Here is a 26869-nt window from a genome sequence, read left to right as displayed (position 1 = left end):
AAAGAGCTCAGGAGCTGGGCTCCAGTCGGGTCAGAGGAGAGTCCTTTTCAGAGTTGTTCTTTGGCTGTTGTTCCAGAAGCTCCCGTTTCCTCTGTTCAGAGCTGAGAATAGCATGTCTGTGACTGACCAAGACCTTCTCAGAGCACACACATTCCGGTTAAGGTGACCTTGCTCTGCAGAGAACAGGTCGTCTTTGGAGGATGTGCTATGAGAACAGGATGACAAGCAGCATCACACAACAAGGTGATACAGGCTGCCGTGTAAGCAGCTGAAAACCCCAGTGTGATCCTGAGATGGGTTTTTAGTGCAAACCTCAGCTTCTCCCAGCACAAACCATCCTAGGAAGTTAGTAACGGGGCATTTAGAAAAAAGGACTAACTTTCTTTTTTTTAAAAAAATTAAATCAGAGAAAGAAGCAAAGCTCCATGAAAAAAAGGAAGGCAAATTTAAAAGACTTCCCAAGTTATAGATTAAAAAAAAAAAAAAAAAAAAAAAAAAGATCACAGGGCTGGAGAGATGGCTCAGTGGTTACGAGGATTGGCTGCTCTTCCAAAGGACCTGGGTTCGATTCCCAGTACCCATATGGCGGCTCACAACTGTCTGTAACTCCAGTTCCTTCTGGTGTACATGAAGACAGGTGACTCATATACATAAAATAAATATTTTTAAAAAAGAAAAAGATAAGTCTTTGAATAAAAACAACAGTAAGTCGTCAATGTGTAAATGAGAATAACTAAACTGTAGAGTACCTGAAGGAGGAAGACCCGGCTGCAGGCAGCCAAGGCAGAGAGGATGGTAACTGTACGTTACTCACTCATAGTGCCTAACGACAGGCAGCCCAGGGCATCGTCAGGAGCCTGAGCACTCCAGCTTTCATCCCCACTGCCAGAAGCACGGGACCCCCAAACCCATCGTGGCTCTGCCTACACGGAGCGTGGAAGTCCCAAGCCTGTTTCTTTCTTTCTTTTTTTTTTTTTTTTTGACTTCAGAGGCAGCAGCTGTCATGTGGACTAGCCACATTTGTGAACGGCATTGTCCTGTTCTTGCCCCTCTCCATCACAAGGTGTTTGTCATATTCTATGGTCTTTAGAACCTGGACGTCGGGCTGGAGAGATGGCTCAGAGGTTAAGAACACTGGCTGCTCTTCCAAAGGTCCTGAGTTCAATTCCCAGCACCCATATGGTGCCTCACAACCATCTGTAATGAGATCTGATGCCCTCTTCTAAATAAATAAATAAATCTTTAAAAAAAAAAAAAAAAAAAAAAAAAAAGAAAAGAAAAGAACCTGGACGTCATGACTGTGCATGTCCAAAACCTGGCCAGGTGATGAGAGTTCAGGGAAGCAGGAGAAGGAGAGTTCTGGGCGTGGAGCTCCCTCTAGACTGGGGACCAGCTGCTGCACTTAGCTCCCTTCTTAGGCGAAGATGCCGCCACCGCCGACACAGACTCCTTTCCCTAGTGCCAGGGGCTTTGGACTAGTCGGCCCAGCCCCAAAGACTCTCTTACTCTCGTAACCATAGAGACGCTTCTAGTCTCGCTAGCTTCTTGCCTGTTCTTCTTGCCCTTGCCTCCTGAGTGCTGAGATTATAGGAGTGAACCACCTTGGTTCTTTTCTGTACTTTTGTATGTGAAGTCGTTCAGGTTAATGTTAGATGAGAAAGCTTTGAAGAAAGCAGATGTGAGGGTAGAGAGGAGAGCCACTCTAGCCAGGAGGGTACTTACCACTTTCTGGTTCCCTTCATTATCCGTGAGCAGCCATTCAATGTCCAGGGTGTCTTTCTCTGGAAGCCCCAGTTGATGGTGACAGGGCAAGGTAACCTTTTCCTCCGCCACTCTCTTGATCTCAGTGTGAGTCCCCAACGTTCCAACATAATAGGATACTGGAAAGAGGAGAAACCTCTAATGAGCAATGCAGATCCTGGAGGACAGCGTGCACAGGGCAGAGAGCCCAAGAAATAAACCACAGGAGCTCCCGTGGGCAGGGAAGGGGCAGGTCAAGGCTGTGGACATCCCGGGCTGGAAGGAGGAGAAGCCCTTTGCCTGCCACTGGCTCCTCCCAGGAGCAGAGCCAAAGCCACTTCAGACTCCCTGGATTTCACCCTATGGGTGCCTGTCTTCTTTCCTCGTTAATGTGTTGGTTGGCCGTGGTTTGTTTGTTTGTTTTTAATAATTATTTTTATTTCATGTGTGTTCATGTTTTGCCTGCATGTATGTCTGTGTGAAGGTGTCAGATCCCCTGAAACTGGAGTTACAGGCAGTTGTGAGCTGCCATGTGGGTGCTGGGTATTGAACCCTGGTCCTCTAGAAGAGCAGCCAGTGCTCATAGCTCCTGAGCCATCTCTTTAGCTCCCAGGTTTTTTGTTGTTTTTGTTTTTCTTTTTTCTTTCTCCCTCTCTTTCTCTCTTTTCTTTTTTTTTTTTTTTTTTTTTTTTTTTGGTTTTTTCGAGACAGGGTTTCTCTGTGTAGCTTTGCGCCTTTCCTGGAGCTCACTTGGTAGCCCAGGCTGGCCTCGAACTCACAGAGATCCGCCTGGCTCTGCCTCCCGAGTGCTGGGATTAAAGGCGTGCGCCACCACCGCCCGGCTTTCTTTTCTTTTTTATTTCTTCTTTTTTTTCCCCCCAAGACAAGGTTTCACACCATAGCTTGGGCTGACCATGAATGTACTATCTATGCCAGGTTAACCTCAAACTATTAGCAACCCTCCTGCCCCAGTAGCCACCATGGTCAATTCCTCTTATAGTTTTATTGTTGTTTGCTTTTTAAAATCAATTATGAGATCCTTGCTGGGCCTGGTGGTATAGGCTGATAATCCCAGAAATCTGGGTGGTTAAAGCAGGTGGATGAAAGGTTCAAGGCCAGCCTAGGCTACAGAGGGAGTTGAAGGCCAACCTGGGCAACTTCGTGAGACCCTGTCTCTGAAGAGCGAGCCAGGTGTGGCGGCCCAGGCCTTTGATCCATCCCAGCACTTGGGAAACAGAATTAGGCAGACCTCTGGGAGTTCAAGGCCAGCCTGATCTACAGAGCAAGTTCATGAACAGCCAAGGCTACATAGGAGACCCTGTCTTGAAAAGACCAAGTACAAAGTCAAGAGAGGCTTGTGGCTATCGCTCTGTGGTAGGTGTTTGCTCAGCACATGAGAGGACCTAGGTTTGGTTTCCAGTACCTCGGTAAACAATGGAAAACAAAACCGAATGACGTAAGTCAAGTATGTCTTGTCTTCACCAGAGGCTTCTGGAAGGATGGCAGTCACACAAGCCCTGCGTCGAGCTACAGGCAGCTCTGGTTCCTGAAGTTACAGAGTCACTGAAGCTGGAGAGAACCCCCCAGCTTTTCTGTTTCAGCGAGAACCTTCTTATTTTTCAAATGAGAACCTTCTTATTTTTCAATTGGAACGTTCTTACTCTTCAAATGAGCTGCTGCTCTAACCCCAGAATGACTCTTGTTTTCCAGTGGCATACATTTAGGAGGATGAAAAGATGACAGACGCCATTGTAATAAAAAGGGAAATCATTCACAATAGAAGGATTATATGAATGTAGAGAAGAGAAATCGTGGGCAACTGACTACAGCAAGGGCTTTGTAAATATTAGAAATACTGTATGCAAATCATCTGTCTAGTATACCGTTTAGCACTTTATGAATGAAATGTTGTTATTGTTAAGTGTTTCACTGGCCATGCTGATACACATCTGTAATCCCAGGTGCTCAGGGCGCTGAGGCTAGAAGATGACTTGAACTTGGGCATGACAGGGAGACCCTGCCTTTAGAGTAAAGAAAACAGGGGCTGAGTACAGCGCCCTGTGCTTGCCACCCCAGCACTTGAAGGCTAAGGCAGAAGAACCAAAAGTTTGGGGTTACCTGGGCTAAAACCCTTTAAGAAGCTGGGGCTAGAGAGGAGGTTCGGCAGTGAAGAGCACTGGCTGTTCTTCCAGAGGACCTGAGCTCGGTTCCCAACTCCCGTGTCAGGCAGCTCACACCCAACATCTGTTTCTTGCCACTTTCTATCACGTGTACAGCAAGTTCTCTTGGAACAAATGTCAGTGCAAAACACAAGACTGTGAGATGAAACCCACATGTCACACTTGTACTTGAACCAATGTACGCGTTGCCCAGCTTATGTGGCACAATCGGTTTAGAAATAATACTTTCAGTTTCCTTTTACTGTGTGGGAGAAAGATTTCCTGTAAACTGACATGTTTTTGCCTTGTGGGTTTGAATACATGGCAGATAGCCAGTCAGCATTTAGACATATTTTACTGACGAGCAAACTAAGGCATGGGGGAGAAGAATGCTGCTACCAGGTCGTGATAACTCCTTTAGAGCAGAAGCACTCTATAACATAATCTGTTTCCCTCTGGTCCCCCACAGCAGCCCCCAGGAAAGCTGAGAAAGTGGCCTGTCTGCATCGTGCTGAGGTGAGCATGGAGGAGGAATCACTGGCTTCCATCTCAACGGAAACCGGCAGAGCCTCCCTAGCCTCACAGAAAGCTAGAGAACGGCTACACCCCCCAAGTGCATCCAGGAGGCCCTTGCTGCACGCAGAATAAATCAGTGCGGAGGCTCGGCTGTGAGACTTGCCGAAAGAGGCCACTAGAGGGAAACAAAGGCTCAGATTTGGCTGATGTCCCCAGAGGACCGGAACACGGTGGTGGGTGGCGGTGTGCTCTGACAGAGCTGTAGCTTCTATTTATAACGCACCCAGAATTAAACGGAGCAGCACCAGGAGGGTGCCTTCGTGAATACAGATGACTTAAGCCAGGCAGGGAGCATCAACCAGAGCCCACGGATCTGCTGTGGTCCTTGGACCTCGAGTCCCCAGACTCCAAGATGCCACCAGGGTTTCTGCAGATTTCTGGGATCTTAAAATAATAGCCATGACCATATGTTGATTCTATAGTCTGAGCTGGCAGGGGCCTTGGTAGTATTGGTGGGAGCTGCTTGGCATGTGCCTGCCATCTGGTGGGTGAGAGAGAATGGGCAGTCCAACCACCCTATGGCTAGTATAGGGTTCCCTGGGCAACAAGGCTCATTTTTTGGGGACAAAAAATCCTTACAGATGGCTAAACTTAAGAAGAAATTGCAGCCTAACTAAACTAGTGAGAGGCAAGGGTGGGGGAAGAGGGAGGTTTCTGAAATTCTGCTGTAGCATTTGTCTGTGGGAAGAGGTATTGGAAGGGGATGTTGCAAAGAGAGGCTTCTTGTGTATATGCAAAATACTTTCCTGGGAGCCGCGGGCTTTCCCCTGCGGGGCTTTTACAGGCAGTCCCCACACTTACCCAGGTGTTAGGGGGAATTGACCTCTCAGTCTTGATGTTATCAGCAGGCCCCTAGCCCTGGGACCGGCCATAGGAGCTGCCCTGGAAATATCCCCTTCCCTGCTCCTCTGTAGTGAGGAAGGGGCTAGTTCTTAGAGGACTGCATTCAGTCAAGGTTAGCTTACAGCTTTGCTCTCCAAAACCTCGAGTTTCATTAGATTCTCTTGACCATTCCCAACTGCCTTGAAAAAGATCAGGCAAGAGGAAATTTTTAACAAAACCCATACTCTCTTCCCCTTTCTCCCCCCTCCCCCTCCCTCCCCTCCCCCTCATAGTTTGGTGAGTATACTACACAAGGGATAGTGGTCTGGCCAGGGACAACAACAGTCTCCAACCTCTTTTTCCTTAATAGGACTCGCCCACTTTTCCAGTGTCTGGTGGATACAGGCTCCCATCTACATGTCCCCAGGCTCTGGGGAATGAACAGTAGAAATGGTCCCTGAAGGTACAGTCACAGCAGGCTCTAGCAAAGTCACAGAGCTTGGTGTAGGGGCTATGATCTGAGTTATTTATCAGCCTGTGTAGGTCAAAGTTTACAAAGTTAGAGTACCACAGTAGGTAATTTCTCCCATGGCAGGGATCTAAGTCTGTCCAGGCACACTTATAGTGAACAGTGGAGTGCCCTCTAGTGGTGACAGTCATGTAGGCATCCTTTCTTCAACTGAGTGATAATTCTTTTCTCAATGGTTCTGGGACATTTAGCATTCACTAATCCTAAGTAGGAGGAGTTTCCCCATATTTTTCTTTACCCAGAATATATGAGCAAGCCTCAGGAGAATGAAAGCACCACATTTAGTTAGAAAAGCAAAAGGAAGGGCCATTCCAGTACTTGCAAGACTGAGACGAGAGAAACACTGAGTATCGTGACTTCAAAGTTAGCCTGGGCTGCAGTGACCTATCCCATCAAAAAACAAAACAACCAAAATAAAAAGGACTTTGGGAACCTTCCCATCAACCTCTCATTGCATAGACCAAGATTCTGAGTGACTCAAGCCAAGTTTGTGGAGTTCTGTAGGGAGAGGGGTATGTGCATGCTCTTGCACGAGTGAGACACCCACACTTTCCTGGAACACCCTATGCGCTTCACCAGGCACCATGATGGCACAGCAAGAGTGAGCTTTGGGATCAGACCTGGATTTAGAGTCCCTGATCTCTCCCAGCCTTTTCTTCTCTGTAAAGTGAAAAGAAAAACACTATCATCCAAAGGGTGCTGGAAGGATTGAACGCGGCTGGTGCCAAGGATCTAACAGAGCATGCACTCAACATTCCGTGGTTGTTATTGTTGACTGTCACACTACGTTGTAAAAGACAAGGGGAAACAGGACAGACACGAGGAAGCCCAGCAGGGGTGTGAGGGGTTTGGAAGGAGACAGTTCTGGGGACACAGGAATGCCGTAGATGCAGAGTGGAGGGAGCACCCAGAGCAGGGTGGGGTGCATGTGGTGCGGCTCTCCTGCCTTCTCTTACCAGTCTCCCACTAGCAGTCTCCATGCCAGCTAGTGAGGTTCCTCTTCTACAAAGCAAAGCATATGCTGCCCAGCCCAGCCCAGCCCAGCCCAGCCTCGTTGCTTTATGAAGATCTTCAGAAGAGAGAGAGAAAAAAGTGTGTGTGTGCTGGAGAGATGGCTCAGCAGTTAAGAGCACTGGCTTTTTGAACCCAGAGGACCCAGGTTCAATTTCCAGCACCCACATGGCAGCTCACAACTGTCTGTAATTCCAAGATCTGACACCCTCACCCAGACATACATGCAGGCAAAAACACCAGTGCACATAAAATACAAGCAAATAAATTATTTAAGAGAGAGAGAGAAGAAGGCTGCCGCGGCTATGAATTGCTAACCACCAGATACACTGCTGAAATGCACGCATATTTGGTATTTAGACAAAGCCTAAAGCTAAAGGAATGAAGCTTGAAGCTTGCCAGTGGAATTTCAAACATCTGGAAACGGGGATGATGTCTGGTTAGGCTATCCCCCACCCCTAGTCCGCCAGGACTCTCTAAAATAGTGGGGTGAGCACAAGGATAAGCCATAGGCTTTGGTCAGGAGACTGGACACAGACACGCCTCTTCATACCCTAGTCCGTGGTCTGGTTTTAAAGAAACAATAGGGAGAAGGAAGGAAGGGAGGGAAGCGGGGTGTGTGTGGGGAGATAAGTAAAAGGTGATGAGAAGATGGTGAGGGAGATAAAAGGGGGGGCAGCAAGAGGGGAAGAGAAGGGGGGGGGGAGGAGAGCCCAGCATTGATTGAAAGAGTAACAGGGTAGTTTTCATTCTGTTTTCTTACTGCAGTGCTGAGGATCTAAGTCCTGGGCCTTCTACAGGGTGGGCACATGCTTTACCACAAAACCACACCCCAGCCCTAAGTTTTCAGATGCAACAAAGGCTGCTTAAAGATGAAGACTCACGCCAGGTGTGGTCGTGCGCACCTTTAATCCCAGCACCTGGAGGCAGAGGCAGGTGGATCGCTGAGTTTGAAGGCAGCCTGGTCTACAGAGTGAATTCCAGGCCAGCCAAGGCTGTATAGTGAGACCATGTCTCATTAAGGGGAAAACAGACAATATGTGGTTTATTGTGTCCACCCGCAGTAAAAACATCCACTGTTCTCTTCATAAGTGAAGATGGTACTGGGAATACAAAGATGGGGGTCTCTTGTTCCCTAAAGCCTTTGGAAAGCTGATGGTTAATGATCCCTTCCACTAATTTAACAGTTAACTCAGCTCATTCAAATGCCTCATCCCAAGTGAGGCCCATGACCACACCGTGAGCTAATGCTATCAGTTCTGTTTAGAGAAGAGAAAACTGAAGCTACCATAGCTGAGGCCATGCAGCTTATAGGAAGCACCGTGGAGATAGCTCACTTCTGATCACCCCCTTCCCCTAAGAGCATTGCTTTTACCTTGCAAGATCAGTGGGAAACAGGTCATTTCTATTAAATATATATACACCAAGCTAGGTAGCCAAGTTAATCCGATTGGGTACTCCGCAGGTACATTAATTGTCTTGCTAGCTGGGATTCGGAGGCAAACACAGGGAGAAATTTAATAGAGACATGTTGAAAGTTACAACCAGACACAAGTACAGGGTTGGAACCCGCAATCAGGTAAGAACTCCATTGGCTGCTAGTTGATATGAATTAAGTCCGGGGCTGCACTCATGGCGGGATGATGTTTCAAACACAGGAGTGGCAGCCCCCACTGCACCTCACACGAGCCACGCTAGCACGTTCATCACATCTGTGAGCAGGGCGAGGTGTTAAAAGCTGGAAGAAACTGATTAAAAAAACAGAAACAACAAAAACATTGCCGTCAGAGGAATGTGGCCAGGCAATGATAATGCTGGAGAACCATGTGTAAAGAACAGTTGGTACAGTTATAGGTGAAGGTCAGCAGGACGGAGTCCTACAGGGCAGTGTGACAGTTGCCGTCCAACATTAAAAAGGCTGCAAAAGAGCCAGGCGTGGAGACCCAGACCTGTAATCCCAGCGACTGGGGAGCTGAAGCACCGAGGCTCACAAGTTCAAGGTCTGCTTGGACTAGAAGAGTGAGCTCAAGGGCCAGCAAGTGACTGCACAATTCAGTGAGTCTGTGTCACAGTAAAGAGTAAGAAGAGGGCTGAGAACGAGCTCAGTGGGAGGTCTTTTGTCTAACGGGCTTAAGGCCCTAGGTCTAACCCCCACAACCGGAAGCAGAGAGTCTACAAAAACTGGTAACAGGATTTCCTGTGCAGGGAGGCAGTGGGCAGCATCTGATGTGTCAGGAGGGCTCCTCAGGTTTTTTGTCTCAGTCAGTGTGTGACTTGCTGATCTGTCTGTAGCTCATCTTACTTCCTGGCTCCAGATCAGAGAGAGACCAGTGACCAAGGTGACTAGCCTGTGACCTCTGCCAAGTGCACCCAGCTTAGGGTGCTGCCAGACCTCTGCCGGAGTTACAGGAGACTCCATTGAGCTCTTAGCCTCTAAACTTATCATGGCATCGTGGCTCATGAATGTCCATGGGCTGTTTTCATTGGAAGTTCAATTGCACATCATCCAGGGCTAGATTTCACTGGGACCTCTTTATGAACCAATACCGACGGGTATCATTTTTACCATACTCAACCTGATTTTCCTTCTTTCTTTTATTTATTTAAAATATTATTTTTTATTCATTTTACATACCAACCACAGATTTCCCTCTCGTTCCTTCTCCCGCTCCCGCTGCGCCCCCACTCCCCCATCCCCGCCTCCAAAAGGGTAAGGCCTCCCATGGGGAGTCAGCAAAGCCTAGTATGTTCATCTGAGGTAGGACCAAGCCCCTCCCTCCTGCATCAAGGGTGAGCAAGGCATCCCACCATAAGTAATGGGATCCAGAAAGCCAGCTCACGCACCAGGGGTAGATCCTGATCCCACTGCCAGGGGCCCCTCAGACAGACCAAGCTACACAACTGTCTCCTGTATGCAGAGGGCCTGGTCCGGTCCCAGGCAGGTTCCACAGCTGTCTGTCTAAAGTTCATGAGTTCCTACGAGCTTTCACATTGGTTTTTTTATGTCTGCGTGTTCATGAGTTTAAATGTGCACAGATGTCAGAAATCAATCCTTTTTCTCCCCCCAACCCCCAACAGGGTCTCCCAATGGCCTAGAACTCACCTAGTAGGCTAGACTGGCTGGTTAAGAAACCCCAGGAACCTGCTTGTTTGCACCCCTCCAGCCCTGGCATCATAAGTGTGCCCCCCTGCACTCAGCTTTTTCTGTATTTTGCCCGGGATTGAACTCAGATCCTCATGCTTGAGTGGCACGCCCTTTATCCACTGAGCCGTCTCTTCAGTCCCAGCGTAATCTTTTAAAATAAGAGCTTATTATGCCGTTGATATGCATGAATTTTTCATGTGAGGAAAAAGGGCTTCTTTAGATTAAGAAAAAAAATCAAGTACATCATAAGCCTGTTGCGTATTGTTCCTTGGGGCAGAATTATCTCCTTACGGCATAACTGATTCAACCAGAAAACCATGGATTGGGAGATCGATCTTCAGTTCTGTGATCACAGATGACCTATACAGTCACACGATTCCGCCTGTGGTTGGAATATGTTGTGGTTGCTGGCCTTTTGTTTTGCAGGGCTGGAGAATGAACCCAAGGCCCTGCCACATGCTAAGAAGGTACTCTAGCATCACGGAGCCACACCCAGACCTGGAGTTAATATGTTCACTTGTTCACCATAATGTCTGACACAGCAGAATGAGCCGCAGAATCACACATTTTTTCATTCACATAGGGTTATGCAAAGGGGATGTTAAACTGAATATTCAAAACGTTTCTCATTGTGAAGGGCTTACTGACTTGATGTACTTACGCCGTGTGGAATATGAAATACAAAATGGAGCTGGGTGGTGGTGGCGCATACCTTTAGTCCCAGCACTCAGGAGGCAGAGGCAGAGGCAGGCGGATCTCTGTGAGTTCAAGGCCAGCCTGGACTACAGAGTGAGTTCCATGAAAGGCGCAAAGCTACACAGAGAAACCCTGGGGGCTAGAAGGATGGCTCAGCAGTTAGGAGCACTGACTGCTCTTCCAGAGGACCCAGGTTCAATTCCCAGCACCCATATGGCAGTTAGCAACTGTCTGTAACCAAGATCTGACACCCTCACATGGACATACACCAATGCACATAAAATAAAAATAAATAAATTATTTAAAAAAAGAAACCCTGTCTCGAAAAAAGAAAGAAAGAAAGAAAGAAAGAAAGAAAGAAGAAAAGAAAGAAAAAAGAAATACAAAAATGTGTACTGTTGTATGTGGGTGTGTTTCTTCACCCCGCTAAGCTCTCACAGTTTACACAAAGGGTCTGGTTTTGTTCCCTGTTTCCTTGACTTCCTCAGCACGTTCAGGGCTACAGTGTTCTTTTCTGCTCTGTAGAGGTTTTCATCCACACGGGGGCAGAATTCACCCAGGAAGAATTAACAAACATCCCACCTTGGTTTCCCCTAACAAAGCTCCTAACTGACCAAGAGTGTTAGACTAACCTGGACTTAAGCTGGGTCAGCACTTTGCAGCATTTGGTGTTATGTGATAAAACGACATGCACTTAATACTCAAGGGCTCGTGCAGCAAGTGGAAACCTTAGACAATAGCATGACGTTCAGAGAACTTTACCCAGGAAACAGAAATTAATAGTGCTTTAATAACTTAAAATTGAAAAAGTTTTATTTTGTGTTTTTGAGTGTTTTGTCTGCAAGTATGTTGACATACTACATGCATGCTTGGTGTCCAAGGAGGCCTTAGAAGTGAGTGTTGGATCCTCTTGAACTAGAGTGACAGTCATTTGTAAGCCAGCATGTGGGCACTGGAAATTGAAGCCAGGTTCTCTATAAGAGCAGCCAGGGTTTCCACACTGAGCCGTATCTCCAACCCCTGGTTATTTTTTTTTAAATAAATTTTAACAATTTAAGGTCAACATTTTACTCTTGCAAATTAAACAGATGTTTGCTTTGTTTGTCTAAGTCCAAAAATACTTATTTTATTTGCAGAATACATTACAAGAAAAAAACCAAAACAATTACTCAGGTGATGTAAAGTACTATCTCAGTGCAGTAAATAAAATGGATAAGGAGGGAAAGTTGTCCCACCAAGCTGGGCAGTGGTGGCACATCCTTTTTTGTTTTGTTTTGTTTTTTTCGAGACAGGGTTTCTCTGTGTAGTTTTGGTGCCTGTCCTGGATCTCACTCTGTAGACCAGGCTGGCCTCGAACTCACAGAGATCTGCCTGGCTCTGCCTCCCAGCCTCGCACATGCCTTTAATCCAGCACTTGGGAAGCAGATCTGAGTTGAAGGCCGGCCTGATGGACAGAGTGGGTTCCAGGACAACCAGAACTACACTGAGAAACGCTGTGTTAAAACACTGAATAGCAGCAACAACAAAACCCGAACAACAACAATAACAACAAAACTCACACGCTGTGCCAGAGCCACATGCCTGTAATACCTACATTTGGGAGGTGTGGGCAAGAAGATTGCTTACAGTAAAGGCCAACCAGGCTGCAGAGTGGGTGAGACCTTATCTCAAAACAGAACGAAACCACATCAAAGAATTGGCTGCAGGAATAGCCCAGCAGTTCAGAGCACTGACTGCTCAGTTACAATGACCACAGCATTTGGGTCCCAGCACTCACCCAATGTGCTCACCAATGCCTGTCACTCCAGCTCCAAGGGAACTCTTCTGGCCTCTCCAGGCACAGGCACACACACACACACACACACACACACACACACACACACACACACACACACACAATCACATAAATTAAAAACCAAAGAACAAAGCCCAACAAAAATCTGTCTCAGATGGTTAAAGATGCCAAGATGTCAGTGTTTCAAGGCACTTTCAGCCTTGAAGTTTAGGCTCTGTTCTAGGCCAATAATCTATCCTACCTACAAAATTCTGGAATATGCCGGTTATTTGGAATCTAGAACCTCAAACTAGAGCAGGCATGTAGAAAGTCATCTAAATCACTTGTGGCTTTAGGCCAGTGAATCAAGCTAGTCTGTGTCAAACTGTTCACATACAATAATTATTTCTGAGAATGTGAACCACAGTGAGACTGTCCTGAAATCGTGGCAGAGCTGAGTATCCAGCATTTTATTTTTTGTATATCATCACACTCAGGTATACTGATTCCACATTTCCTTAAATGAACACCTAATCCCCTGTTTACCTGGGTGATACAAACCCACAAGGACTTTGACAATGTCGTTGGCATCCAAAGGGGAGTGGCCGGGAGCACACTGTTGCTCACAAATACAAGTGGCGCTCTCGTTACTGCGCCAGGGGTGGAGAATCATCTTTTGTCTACAAGAAGACCACAGTCTAACAGAGAAATACACAGGCACCAAATTCTGTTCAACAGTGTGTGATGAGCGTGGTGTGTGGGTCAGGAGGGCGCTAAGAATCCAGAGGAGGAAGAACACAGAAAAGGCTGGATCTACTCTGGACCTTGACTTGGCTGGAGTTTTAGAGATGTAAATGACAGGTGGTGGCATGCCATAAGCTGTGAGTAGGATGGACTGATATACCTAAGTCACCAAGCTGACCTGAACATAGACATATTAGACCCTTCATCCTGACAAGTTCTCAGAATGTGATGGGGGAAGGTCAACAACGCACACGCTTCACCACTGCAGACTGGAGGTTGACCGTCTGTCTAGGAATTAGCTTTTCTGTTTTTGTTTGTTTGGCCTCAGACTCAGGCATTCTTTCTGCCTTAGCCCTTCAATTGCCGGGCTTTCTAGTGTGCGCCACCACACCCAGCTTGAGAAGGTCTTATCCTCATTTCTCAGGTAATAATGGTCAAAGGAAGGATATCACCTGGCCCACAAAGACCAGGTCTCTCAGAAACATAGCAGTCCTTGAGATGCTTCCTTCAGCCGCATCCTCATCCTCTGTGCACATAATCTGGCTCACAGATGTAGGAACTCATACATACCCATCCCTGTCCAGAGTCCTCTGCATTCATGCCTGTGCCAATCCACAGGTCAGGGAGAGCGTGTGTCTTTGATTATGAATGACACTTTCAGAGCTCTAGATCTCATCCTGGCTTATTTCATCAGCATATCTATTTACAGCCTCTGTCTCATTCCAAATGCTAAGGCACTTTCTAAATCTAAATCTTTTATTACTGACGGAGGAGATCTGAACAGGAGAGGGAACTTAAAAATAGTCACCAACTCCGAGGGTGAGAGTGGATCGTTAGGGATCCATGACAATAGAGAACGGAGAGGATGATGATGTCTGAAATCCATGGATGTATAAGAGCCTCAGTCCAGTCTCTATCTTACCAATGCTGGTAACAAATAGAAGGTGACTGGTTTGAGCTTCACCCCTTCCCCTTCCTCAGTCACTCTCTAAGAAGGGACAGTAAAGGCGGGGGATGAACAAAATGAACCAGGAGAGCTGTGTTTGCTGCTCACCGGTAAATCCCATCCAGAATGATTAAAAAGGACAATACAAATTTGCTATTCGATATACTTAACATTTCTCCTGTGTAGAAATGTTGCTTAATAACAGCTGATAATCTAAAAAGTTTTCTGACTTTCTTTATGTGTGCATGTGTGCAGCCACATGTGAACACGCCATGCTACACACGTGGAGCTCACAGGACAATGGGTGGAGATGTTCTCTGCTTCCACCACGTGGGTCTCAGAGATGGAACTCAGATAGCCATGCTTAGCATTGAGTGCCTTTACCCACTGAGCCAACCTGCCACCCTTACCAATGTTTCTTTCTTTTATTGAGGCTGGCTTCTAACTCAAGATTCACTCTCTTTGTTAGCTCCGTGAGTGACAGGATTACAGATCTGTGCCATCACACTTAGATAGCTAATGATTTTTTGGCATGTATATGCACAACATTGTTACTTGATTAACATTCGTTTCCATTTTCCATCTTTTTAGTAACGCTCATTGACACATATAGACATGAACTAGGAAGACTGGCTTGCCTACAACCACACAATAAGGAATAGATACAAAATTCTAATCCATCAATTTCGAGAGAGACAGACATCCTTGGCAACATATTAGCCCCTCCACCTCCCCCCCAGTATATCTGGTTAATAAAAATCATATTGCTCTAGAGCAGTGGTTCTCAACCTTCCTAATGCCACAGCCCTTTGATACAGTTCCTCATGTTGTGGTGACCCCCTAACCATAAAATTATTTCATTACTACTTCATAACTATAATTTTGCTATTGTTAGGAATCATAAAGTAAACATCTCATACAAAGTCATGACCCACATATTGAGAACCACTGTTCTAGAGTCTTCTTAAAGCTTTTTTGTACTTTCCTCTACTCTTGGCTATATTCAGAGATGCTTCTCAGTCTTTCTCTGTTTAGGCTCCCTTTTTGTTTTGTTTTGTTTTATTTTGTTTTTCAAGACAGGGTTTCTTTGTGCAGTTTTAGTGCCTGTCCTGGATCTTACTCTATAGACCAGGCTGGCCTCGAACTCACAGAGATCCCCCTGGCTCTGCCTCTCCAGTGCTGGGATTAAAGTCGTGCACCACTGTTGCCTGGCTAGGCTCCCTTTGTTGTGTATGTATAAATGAACTCATACATCATCACTAGTATTTGGAATAGATTAAATGTGATTAAACGACGACATTTTATAGCAGACTTTCCAAAATAACACAAGGCAAATTTCATGCCAATTGAGAGAAGGTGGGTACAACAGAAATATTTAGTACATGGTTCTGTTTATATGAGTTATAGAAATAAGAAAGAACTAATCTGGCCCAGGCATGGTGATGCACACCTTTAATCCCAGCACTAGAGAGGCAGAGGCAGGTGGATCTCTGAGTTCAAGGCCAGCCTGGTCTACAGAGTTCCAGGGTTATACAAAGCAGTATTGTCTCAAAAACAAAACAAAAAGAAAGAACTAATCTGTGTATTAAAGTCTAGGCAGCTACGGTACACACACAGATAGACACACATAAACGTGCGCGCGCACACACACACACACACACACACACACACACACACACACACCCCTGATAACACACACACACACACACACACACACACACACACACACACACACACACACTGTCACCTTATCAGAAGCCTATAAAACAGGGTTTGATCATTTTACAGAGCAAAATCTAAGACTCGGAAAGGCTGATTTGCTTAAAGATCTCAGAGCTAATAACTGTTAGAACCAATTTTTCCTTTTATTCATTCTATATACCAACCATAGATTCTCCTCTCATCCCTCCTCCCGCTCCACCCCGCATCCCCTCCCCGCTCCCCATGCCCTTAGAACCAAAATTTTACCTCCAGCAGTGTGACATGGAACCTGTGTTCTGTAAGTGACATCAGCTACCACACTGTTCCTGTCACTCTGGCTGTATGTCTTTCTGGCTCATGTCGTCAGGAATATCTTACAAGGTGCTGCCATCCAGTTGTTGGAGCACAAAACTCAAAACCATCTTCAGAGACTATGGCAAATGGGATGTAATAGTTACTTCCTGTGCACCGTTTGTAGGCACCGCTTTAAATCTGTTAGGAAGATTTAGATTTAAATCTAAAAGGCTAAAGTTGCTGGTCCCTGAGTATTTGGGAGGAACAGTTAGAACATACTCTTATTAATGAGTTCTTGAGAAGCTACCAGATGCAACAATCCCTTATCTAACAGAGACCTTTTCAATTACTTAAAAATTAGTCACATAAGGGGCTTAAGAACACTGGCTGCTTTCTCCCCACCCCCCCCAGAGGACTCAAGTTCGATTCCCAGCAACCACATGGAGGCTCACAACTGTCTTAGTCTAACTCCGTTCCAGGGGATCTGACACCCTCCTCTGGTCTCCTCTGGTACCAAGCATGAAAAAGGTATACAGACATATATGCCTAAAAACACCCATACACACAAAAAACAATAAAAGAGAGAACATTAAGTTCTATATTTGATAAATTCTTAAAGATTACAATGAATTTTGTTTCATTTTTATTTGTGCGCACACACACACACACACACACACACACACACACACACACACACACGTTGTATATTCTGGTGTCTGTGGAGGCCAGAAGATGGAGTCAGATCTCCCTGGGATCTGGAGTTACAGGTAGTTGTGAAACACCTAACATGGGTGTTCGGAACAAAACTTCTGTTCTCTGCCAGAGCACCAAGTGCTCTTAATCAGTGAGCAATCTCTTGTAACCTTTAGTAAGCTTTAATACACTTCTTACAGTAAGTGTGTAAGACAGCGGTTCTCAACTTTCCTAATGCTGTGACCTTTTAATGCAGTTCCTCATATTGTGGTGACCCCAACCATAAAAATATCTTCATTGCTACTTCATGGCTATAATTTTGCTACTGTTATGAATCATAATGTAAATATCTAATATGCGACTCCTTTAAAGAGGGTCTTGACCCACAGATTAAGAACCTCTGATGTAAGCATAGTCATAGTCAGATTTGGCTTTTTTTAAAATTTATTTTGTTTTTGCATCCCAACCACAGTTTCCCCTCTCCTCTCTCCTCCCAGTCTCCCCTCTCCATTCCCCCTTCCACTCCTCCTCCTCTGTTTCTCCTCAGAAAAGGGCAGGCCTCCTGCGGATGTCAGCCAGCCATGGTATATCAAGTTGCAATAAGACTAGGCACCTCCTCTCCTATTAAGGCTGGATGAGGCAATCTGGTAGGAGGAAAGGTTCCCAAAATCAGGCCACAGGGTCAGAGGCAGCCCCTGCTTCCTCTGTTAGGAATCCTACAAGAAGACCAAGTTACACAACTGTAACATATATGCAGAGTGTAGGCCTAGGTCAGTCCCATGCAGGCTCCCTGGTTCAGTCTCTGTGAAGTCCTATGAGCCCAGGTTAGTTGAGTCTGTGGGTTTTCTTGTGTTGTCCTTGACTGCTCTGGCTCCTACAATCCTTCCTCCCTCTCTTCCACAGGATTCCCTGAGCTCCACTCAATGTTTGGCTGTGAGTCTCTGCATCTGTTTCCATCAGTAGCTGGATGAAGCCTCTCTGATGACAGCTGGGCTAGGTACCAATCTACGAGGGTAGTAGCAGAGTATCATTAGGAAGGGCTTAAAAAAAAAAAAAACAAGGAAAATTCTTAGAACGTCTTCACTTTCAGAGACTGAATAATAATAATGTCTATCAGAATCTGGGTCTTGGCCAGTGTGCTACTTAGTGACAGTGTCGTGGTAAATAGCCCAAACTGGACACCAGCTTCTCTATCAGTGTTGTGGTAGAACAACCCGAGCCCTGCAGTTCGATCCCTGACACTCAGGGCACTTTGCTGTAGAAAGCAGCACACCCCGGCAGGGGAGGATTTGTAAAGGCCAGTGGTTCCGGAACTTTCCTTTCCTCCTGTCACTCACCCACACCCAAATGACTCAAAGGGCAACTTCACGCTCATCTGTTCCTTCTCCACTCGGGTTTCCTCTTCACATGATCTAACCATGAGTCTTGAGTCTGTCTTGCCAGGAGGATGTCTTTGCAATGCCATCAGAGCTGAAAACCAGTTGGGGCTGACCTCCCTCCCTACAGACCTGGCATCCTTCATGCTAGAGCGGGAAGGACAGCAAGGAATGAGAAATCACCCACATGGAAATCACCCACGTGCTTTCTCATCGATGATGAGTACCCCTTATCTAGCTAATTAGTAGCATCCCTTAAAAGAGTTTGTTTTTGAATGTAAGCCTATATGGTAAGTAAACTTTCCAACAGAACAAAAGGAACACAGTAAAAAGCAAAACTCCTTTTCACAGCTGTCCATCATTTTCCCTTCTACAGGAAACTTACTGCAAGTTCATGTGCATTCTACGGGTCACGCTGGGTTTACGGTTTGGCTAGATACAGACTGCTAGATTGGATATTGATTTTGCTCAAATTTCAGACAGCATTCCTCCATTAGTGTGGTTGATCCTTAGTGCTGATTGCCAACTTGGTTGGGTGGAGAAATGCCCAGGAGATGAGTAAAACACAACTCTCGATACATCTGTGAATGCACTTGTAGAGAGGAACTCCTGAATGTGGGTATGGGAGTGGTGCCATCCGTACAGGCTGGAAACAGGACTCCCCACCTCCTTCTACCTTGTTCACTGTGAGGCAAGCAGCCTGTGCCACAGGCTTCTACTGATGTTCTGTCTCACCACAGGTGCAGAACCATGGGTGCAGAACCACAGGTGCAGAACCACGGGTTCAGAACCACGGGCACAGAGCCACAGGCGCAGAACCACGGGTGCAGAACCACGGGCACAGAGCCACGGGTGCAGAACCACGGGCGCAGAACCACGGGCACAGAACCATGGGTGCAGAACCATGGGCACAGAGCCACGGGTGCAGAACCATGGGCACAGAGCCACAGGTGCAGAACCACGGGCGCAGAGCCACGGGTGCAGAACCATGGGCGCAGAGCCACAGGTGCAGAACCATGGGTGCAGAACCACAGGCACAGAGCCATGGGTGCAGAACCACGGGTGCAGAACCATGGGTGCAGAACCACGGGTGCAGAACCACAGGCACAGAGCCACGGGTACAGACCATGGGCACAGAACCACGGGCACAGAACCATGGGTACAGACCACGGGCACAGAACCATGGGTGCAGAACCACGGGCACAGAACCACAGGTGCAGAACCACGGGCGCAGAACCACGGGCGCAGAGCCACGGGTGCAGAACCATGGGCGCAGAGCCACAGGTGCAGAACCATGGGTGCAGAACCACAGGTGCAGAACCACGGGTGCAGAACCATGGGCACAGAGCCACAGGCACAGAACCACGGGCGCAGAACCACGGGTGCAGAACCATAGGTACAGAGCCATGGGTGCAGAATCACAGGTGCAGAACCACGGGCACAGAGCCACAGGTGCAGAACCACGGGCACAGAGCCACAGGTGCAGAACCACGGGTGCAGAACCACGTGCACAGAGCCACGGGTGCAGAAAGTTTTAGGCTCTTATGCCTAAAACTTTTATGCCTTTCTTCCTCCCTCTGTTCCTCCCTCCCTCCCTCCCTCTCTCCTTCCCTCCCTCCCTCCTTCCCTTCCTTCCTTATTCATTTGTTGTCAAGCCATTTAACATGAAGACTTGTTTTATGTGTCAGGAAATGTTCTTGTGCTATTCAAAAACGATTCTGCACAACTTCTCTTTTAGATGCCAGGCCTCCTGGACGGGCCCCCTAACTTTTGTGTCTTTTCTCTCATGTTGTTCCGTTGAGCTGTTCTGAGAATCTTCCTGCGGGCTCTCTTGGGGAGCATTATAAGAAATCTGTTAAAACTGGCCATTCAAATAACAGACCTATTCTTTTTCTGGTTGCATAACATTCAGTGCATTCCTTTTCATCTTCGAATCTTAGTTTCCCCAGCCACAATATGGGGAAAGTAAGTGTACAGAACTATGGGCATTAAATAAAAACTAGGGCTGTGTGTGGTGGCATACACCTGTAATCCCACACGTGGATCTTTGCAAGTTTGAGGCCAGCCAGTGCTATAAAGAGAAGCTATCTCAAAAAAAAAAAAAAAGTATATTGTGAGAATTCAGTTAGTTTAAATACATGTCTGATACAAAATAAATGTTCAGTAAATATTGCTATTATTGTTATTACCTGTTCCTCTTAAATAACATTCTATTCTTCAAGGATTCATCCCATTTATGTCTCTGGGATATCAACCAGCATTCCTTGCATGTCTCTCTCTGTTTTCCTCTTTACTCAGATGTCTTGGGAAGAGAGAGAGAGCAAAAACCTTTTTGATGATGCTATGAATGCATGGGGCTTGGTCTATGCTGGGCTTCTCTGTTGACCTTTTCATTGTAGAATTTCCAAACGGCAGTGTCTGTCCCCCCACCCCCACCCCTCCACGAAGGGAGGGGTTGTCTTCCTCTGATTCTGCACATTTGTTCACAGAGTTCTTTTCTTCTCTTTTGTTTAGCCAGGCTCTTGTGAAGCACAGGTTAGACTTGACTCTGTTAGATGGCCGAGGATGGCTTTGAACCCCCCATCCTCCTAGCTCTGCCTCTCAAGTGCTCAGATTACTGGCATGTGACACTGCACCCAGCAGAGTTCTTAAGTCAGCTGCCTGTCAGCAAGAGGTGGGTGAGGACTGTCAATGATGTCTGAACTGAGAATGCTCACAGCAGCCTCGGAGGAAAGGCGGCCTATGGACCCTGCCCTTGCTTCTAGGTTGGCTTGCTTTGCACTGTGCCTGATCCTTCCGCGTCTGACTTCCCACACTTCCCTTCTATGTGGAAGGTGCAGAGACAGAAACTGAGATGTCTAAGTATCCCATCCCCTTTTCGAGACAAGGTCTCCTGTGGCCCAGGCTGGCTTTAAACTCCTGACCTTCCCACCTCTATCACCTAAGCCCTGGGAGTATAGAAATGGACCACCACACTCTGCTTAACCACCCCCTTTAAAAGCAGGTCTCCCACCCCCAGCCGTGAGCCCCCGGGCCCCAGCTCATCTCTCTGCGGTAACCTGGTAGATGCCGGTCCTGTGATGGACCGGCTTGTTCCCCGTAAGGACTGTGTCTTCATCCGCTGAACTCCAGCATCATCAGCTGCTTCTCTCTCCCACGCTCTCATCTCCTCTACGTTTACTCCCTTCCCCATTCTCTTGTCCGTGTGGACTCACGTCCATCTCGTTCCTTTATTTTTACCTCAATGGGATTTGGGAAAAGAAACAGCAAAGCACTTATGCCCAGTCCTCTGGTACCTATAGTAAGTGATCTGGAGGTGGGAGAACGTCGGCATCTCCTCTCTTTCGTTTTTGAGAACATCTAAACCTTGAATCTGCCTGTGGCCTTTTATCCTCCCATTTCCTGTATGACAGTCGTCTTTGCTGAGTTCAGTGTCTCGGCTGCCAGATGGCCTGTGGTGGTGCTGCCCAACTCCCCACCACAGAGGACAGTCCTCGGGGAAAAGGACAGCTGGTCCTTGTGCTCAGCAGCTCCTGTTGGATCCTGGGTGGCCACACTCAGGCTGGGAACCATTTCGGTTGCAACACCCTCTGCTCAGCGTGAGACCAGAGGAGAAAAAGAAGGAGCCCCTGTTTCCCATTAGGCTCTGCTTCTCCCCAGAACCTGCCTGAGAGAAGATACTGGAAGAATTGAAAGCAAGTCTCAACCAGAATGAGAAAACTGCCAATTACATTCCTAGTCAGTCCCTTTTTAAAAAATATTTTTGTTGTTTTTGATTTTTTTAAAAAGATTTATTGCCGGGCGTTGGTGGCGCACGCCTTTAATCCCAGCACTCGGGAGGCAGAGGCAGGCGGATCTCTGTGAGTTCGAGGCCAGCCTGGGCTACCAAGTGAGTTCCAGGAAAGGCGCAAAGCTACACAGAGAAACCCTGTCTCGAAAAACCAAAAAAAAAAAAAAAAAAAAAAAAAGATTTATTTATTATGTATACAGTGTTCTGCCTACATGTATGCTTGCAGACCACAAGAGGGCACCAGATCTCACTATGGATGGTTGTGAGCCACCATGTAGTTGCTGGGAATTGAACTCAGGACCCCTGGAAGAACAGCCAGTGCTCTTAAACTCTGAGCCATCTCTCCAGCCCCCATTTTGTTTTTTTTCAAGAGAGGGTCTTGCTATGTAGCTCATGCTGGCCTCAAGCTGATCATCCTCCTGCCTCACCTTCCCACATTTATTTAATTATAAGACAAGGTCTCACTGTAATGCCCAGGCTAGCCTTGAACTCCTGGGTTCAAATGATCTTTCTGCCTCAATCTCCTAGACACACAGAGCTACTTTGCCTAGCTTTGCTAGTTCCTCAACCCACGCCGGGATCTGACCCATACTCTCCCCAAATGTACCGTCATTTTTACCCTAAGAAACCACAGAAGGAAAAATAGTGTGGGTTTCTAAACTTTCCCTTGTCTCTTTCTTCTTTTCCCCTGCCGCTCTCACTTCCTCTTTCCTTCTTTTCTTTCAATTTAGCAGGCTCTCTGAGCTGAAGGCATTTTTGGTTCAGACAGAGAGAAATGAATGACGGTTTTCAGATGTGAAGAAAGTAAAGAAATCCTCTGGATGCGCCATCACTGCGGTGTAAGCAAAGCCCTGTTCTGCCCAGCACAGCGCTTTCTCAGTTCTCAGCTCTTTTGCTGTGTCTGCAGCTTAGAAACCCTTCTAGAGACGGAGGTCTGCTTAGGAAAAATATTTATTTAAATCTTTCATTTTTTCCCCCCTCTGTGGTCTTTAAAAACCACTATGGTTTTTAGTCTTGTAATCAGCTTTTCTGGGCATATCACATTTGTCTCCAGCTGTGACCTTTCTGGGGCATGAACTCTGCAAAATTCTAGGAGATATCTGATATTTCTGTGCATGAGAGGTTGGTGGTGAGGCTTATGAGGGGATACAGGGATACCCAGGCAAATGTCGAAGCGCGTAGCCTAGTTCCTGTGTGAGCCAGTGAGTCAGCAACTGGGCCATACATTGCACTTTGAGGGACACAGGATCCTGCAGCAGATGGTAACGAGTGAACGGGGGAATCAGCGGAGGGAGCAAGGCTTCCCTGCAAAGGACCACGGCATTTCAGAGTGACAGGTGAAGGGTGGCTGTGACTCACAGAGGCAGGAGTGGGTGCTGGGTGCTTGGCTGGAGTGAACCATCAGTCAAGGTTGGATCGCAAGGGAAAGAAGGAGCTAGGAGGAAAGGGTGAGCCATTTGAGGGGGACTTGGGAAGAGAACGTTTAGAAAAAGAAGAGAGAGCCGGCCTTGAGCTGTGCGCGTTTTGAGACAAGGACTAATCAGATAGCCCAGGCTGGCCTTGAACTCATGATTCTCCTGCTTCTACAACCCAAGTGCTTGGAATACAGGTGTGTGCGCACCACCACACCTAGGTACTGTCTATCACTTTTTAGATCCTGGTCTTGTCCTTTTATGTCCATCATTTATTCATTTGATGAATGTTTATCAGGCAAATGTCAGGTTACCAGCAAAAGTTTTTAAATGTGTAAGAATACTAGTAATAATAATAATAAAAGGGTAGTCTTTTCGTTATGTCCTTCTCAAAAGGGATGCTCAAATCTGGCATAATGAATGGTAGATGCAGAAAGATCATGACTTCTGGGCCAGCCTGGGCTACATAGGGAGGCCCTGTCTCAAGCAACAACAAACAAAGGCAAGTAATGAGCAGTATGATAGGACCACTTGGGTTTACAGGGTGATTATGTAATCTGTGTGTGGTGGTTTAAATAATAACGACCCCCATGGGCTCATCTATTTGAATGCTTAGTCACCAGGGAGTGGAACTGTTTGAAAGGATTAGAAGGATTAGGAGGTGTGGCTTTGTTAGAATAGGTGTGCTATTGGGGGTGGAACTTGAGGTTTTAAAACCCATGCCAGGCCCAGTCTCTCTCCCTCTGCCTGTGGATCAGGCTGTAGCTCTCAGCCCCTGCTCTAGCACCGCCATGCCCCCTCCAAGATAATAATGGAGTAACCCTTTGAAACTGCAAGCAAGCCCACAATTAAATTCTTTCTCTTGTAAGAATTGCCTTGGTCATGGTGTCTCTTCATAGCAATAGAAGAGTGACTAAGACATTGTGTAATCTATATTCTCCTGGAGTATCATTTTCTGAATGGTCAGTAAGTTAAAAACAATTTCTTGTTTCTCTCTCTTTTTCTCTCTCTCTTTTCTAGCCAGTTTTTTTTGTTGTTGTTGCCTGTGTGTATGTGTATGCATGTGTGTGTGTGTGTATCCCTGGCTATCCTGGAACTTTGCTCAGTAAACCAGGCTAGCCTTGAACTTAAGAGATCCACCTACTCTGCTGAGACTAAAGGCATGTGCCAACCACACCCAGCTCAATTACTTGTTTTAAAAAATACAAAGTAGAGAGATGGGTCAGCAAAATGACTCAGTGGGTAAAGGCATTTGCTGCTCAGCCTGAGGACCTAAGTATAACCCACATGGTAAAAGAACCAACTCCCCCAAGTTGTCCTCTGATTGACACATGTGCACTTAGGCATTCATGTACTTAGGCCACACACATACACACACACACACACACACACACACACACACATGAATACAAAATTCATGGGTTTTGATTTTTTTTTTTTTTTTGAGACAGAGTTTCTTTGTGTAGCCTTGGCTATCCTAGAACCAGGCTTGCCTAGAACTCGCAGGGATCAGCCTGTCTCTGCCTCCCAAGTGCTGACATTAAAGGCATGTGCCACCACTGCCCAGCTTCATGTGTATTTTTAAAGACATGCATCCTTGGGGCAGGAGAAATGAACGGCTCAGTGGTTAAGAGTGCTTACTATTCTTGCAGAGGGCCTAAGCCCAATTCTCAGCATCCATGTCAGGCGGCTGAGGTGGCCCAAATGGCTCATAACCTCCTGTAACTCTAGTTCCAAGGGGACCCGACACCTCTGACCTCCAAGGGTACCTGCACACATATGCAAATGTCCATAAACAGGGATACACATATACCAAAAATAAATGAATGAATGAATGAATGAATTAATGAATGAATAAGAAAGAAAGAAAAAAACAAGGAAATTTGTGCTTATGTCTTATTATTGTAACCCTCTCAGGCAAGGACACTTCTCACATGCACTTTTGTATTCATACAATGCTTGTCATCAATAAGCATTCAATAAATATAAGCTGACCTGATTAATTTTCAGAGGGATATGCAAACTGCCTGAAAAGCACATCCAAAACCATTAATTATTTTATTCATTCATCTCTTCATGAATTAATTATCAGCTTTCTATTCTTGAGGTGGGCTATGAAGGTAATAGCAAAGAAAACAGATCTAGTCTCTTCTCCTATAAAACTTATAATTGAAGAGGACACCTAGGAATAAAAGAAAAATACTTAATTATAAGTATTTAATTATATTGAATAGAATAGATTAAATAAAATCAAATATTAGCTGTGTAAATGTGAGAAATACTATATAAGAAAAGTATATGAAATTATGAATATATAATAATAATTATTATTAGGGAATTATAATAATGATTAATATTATTACTAATATTTATTATTATTATTATTATTATAGGGAAGAAAGAAAGAAAGAAAGAAAGAAAGAAAGAAAGAAAGAAAGAAAGAAAGAGCATTTAATAAATGCAAGATATGTTCATTATCTTTAAAAACTTTTCAGGGGCTGGAGACAAGGCTTATAGGTTAATAGACCACTTGTTCCTCCCAAGGACCCAAGTTTGGTTCCCAGCACCTACACTGAGTGATTCAAAACCACCTATAACTCTAACTCCATGTGATCCAATACCCTCTTCTGGAATCCAAGGGCCCCTCACTCATGTACACATACTCACACAGACATACATACAAATATATAATAAAATAAAATAAAATAAAATAAATCTCAAAAAAAAAACCCAGTAAACCAAGAAAGGAATTTCTTAAAAGCAAACAATAAAATGGGCAGAAAAATGCAAAAAAATTAAGTTTAATAATTATCAATATGATATTGAATCATAAAAATTTGATCTTTTGAAAACACTAAATCTTCAGGTGTACAGGAATGGCGAGACTCCTCATGGACTGTCTACGCTGATGACTAGCTTTATGGATCACTTGTTAAAACCTCCAGGAATATTACTTAATCCTTACAACAACCCTATGAGATAGGTAAGCCTTTATTCCCACTTTACAGACAATAATACTAAGGTGTAGAGAAGAAAAACTGGCTAAGCAGATATAGCTGGATGTCATAGCCTATATTTTAATACAAGACCCGTGTCACTTGGAGTCTGGGTCCGTAGCTGTGCATACCCTGTGTTAGCCAACCATATGACCTTTCACCTAGACAGCTGAGTGGCAGGCAAGCATGCAAGTTAGTGGTAAAGCAGGGACTAGAACCCAGGTCTCTTCCTCCAAAGGTACTGTCTTTGCTTTTAGAAGCTGTTACTTTCCCATCGAATCCTCCTACCCCTCCCTTTTAACCAAACACTCATTTTTCTTTCTTGGAAGTTCCAGCCCTGAAATACTAGAGAAATAAATATAACTCATAGAGCCAAGGAGACTGGATTTCATCTCCTGCCATGTTTAGCATTCAAAACCACTAAGCCGCAGAGAAGCTTACCCACTCTAAGAAAAGAGCCTCCTA

At 45.8% G+C, this 26869-nt stretch overlaps 1 protein-coding gene across 1 annotated transcript in view; it reads right to left on the bottom strand.

Moving 5' to 3' along the window:
* Nucleotides 1–26869, bottom strand: part of Clmp (CXADR like cell adhesion molecule) — a 106716-nt gene that overhangs the window by 22185 nt on the left and 57662 nt on the right. The window contains exon 2 of the mRNA XM_015999725.3: nucleotides 1723–1880. Coding sequence (XP_015855211.1) covers nucleotides 1723–1880 — 158 coding nt within the window. The remainder of the gene's footprint in view (nucleotides 1–1722; nucleotides 1881–26869) is intronic.

The sequence above is a fragment of the Peromyscus maniculatus genome, chromosome 7 (assembly GCF_049852395.1).
Source record: "Peromyscus maniculatus bairdii isolate BWxNUB_F1_BW_parent chromosome 7, HU_Pman_BW_mat_3.1, whole genome shotgun sequence".
Taxonomy (NCBI): domain Eukaryota; kingdom Metazoa; phylum Chordata; class Mammalia; order Rodentia; family Cricetidae; genus Peromyscus; species Peromyscus maniculatus.
This window is presented reverse-complemented; position numbering and strand designations above follow the sequence as displayed.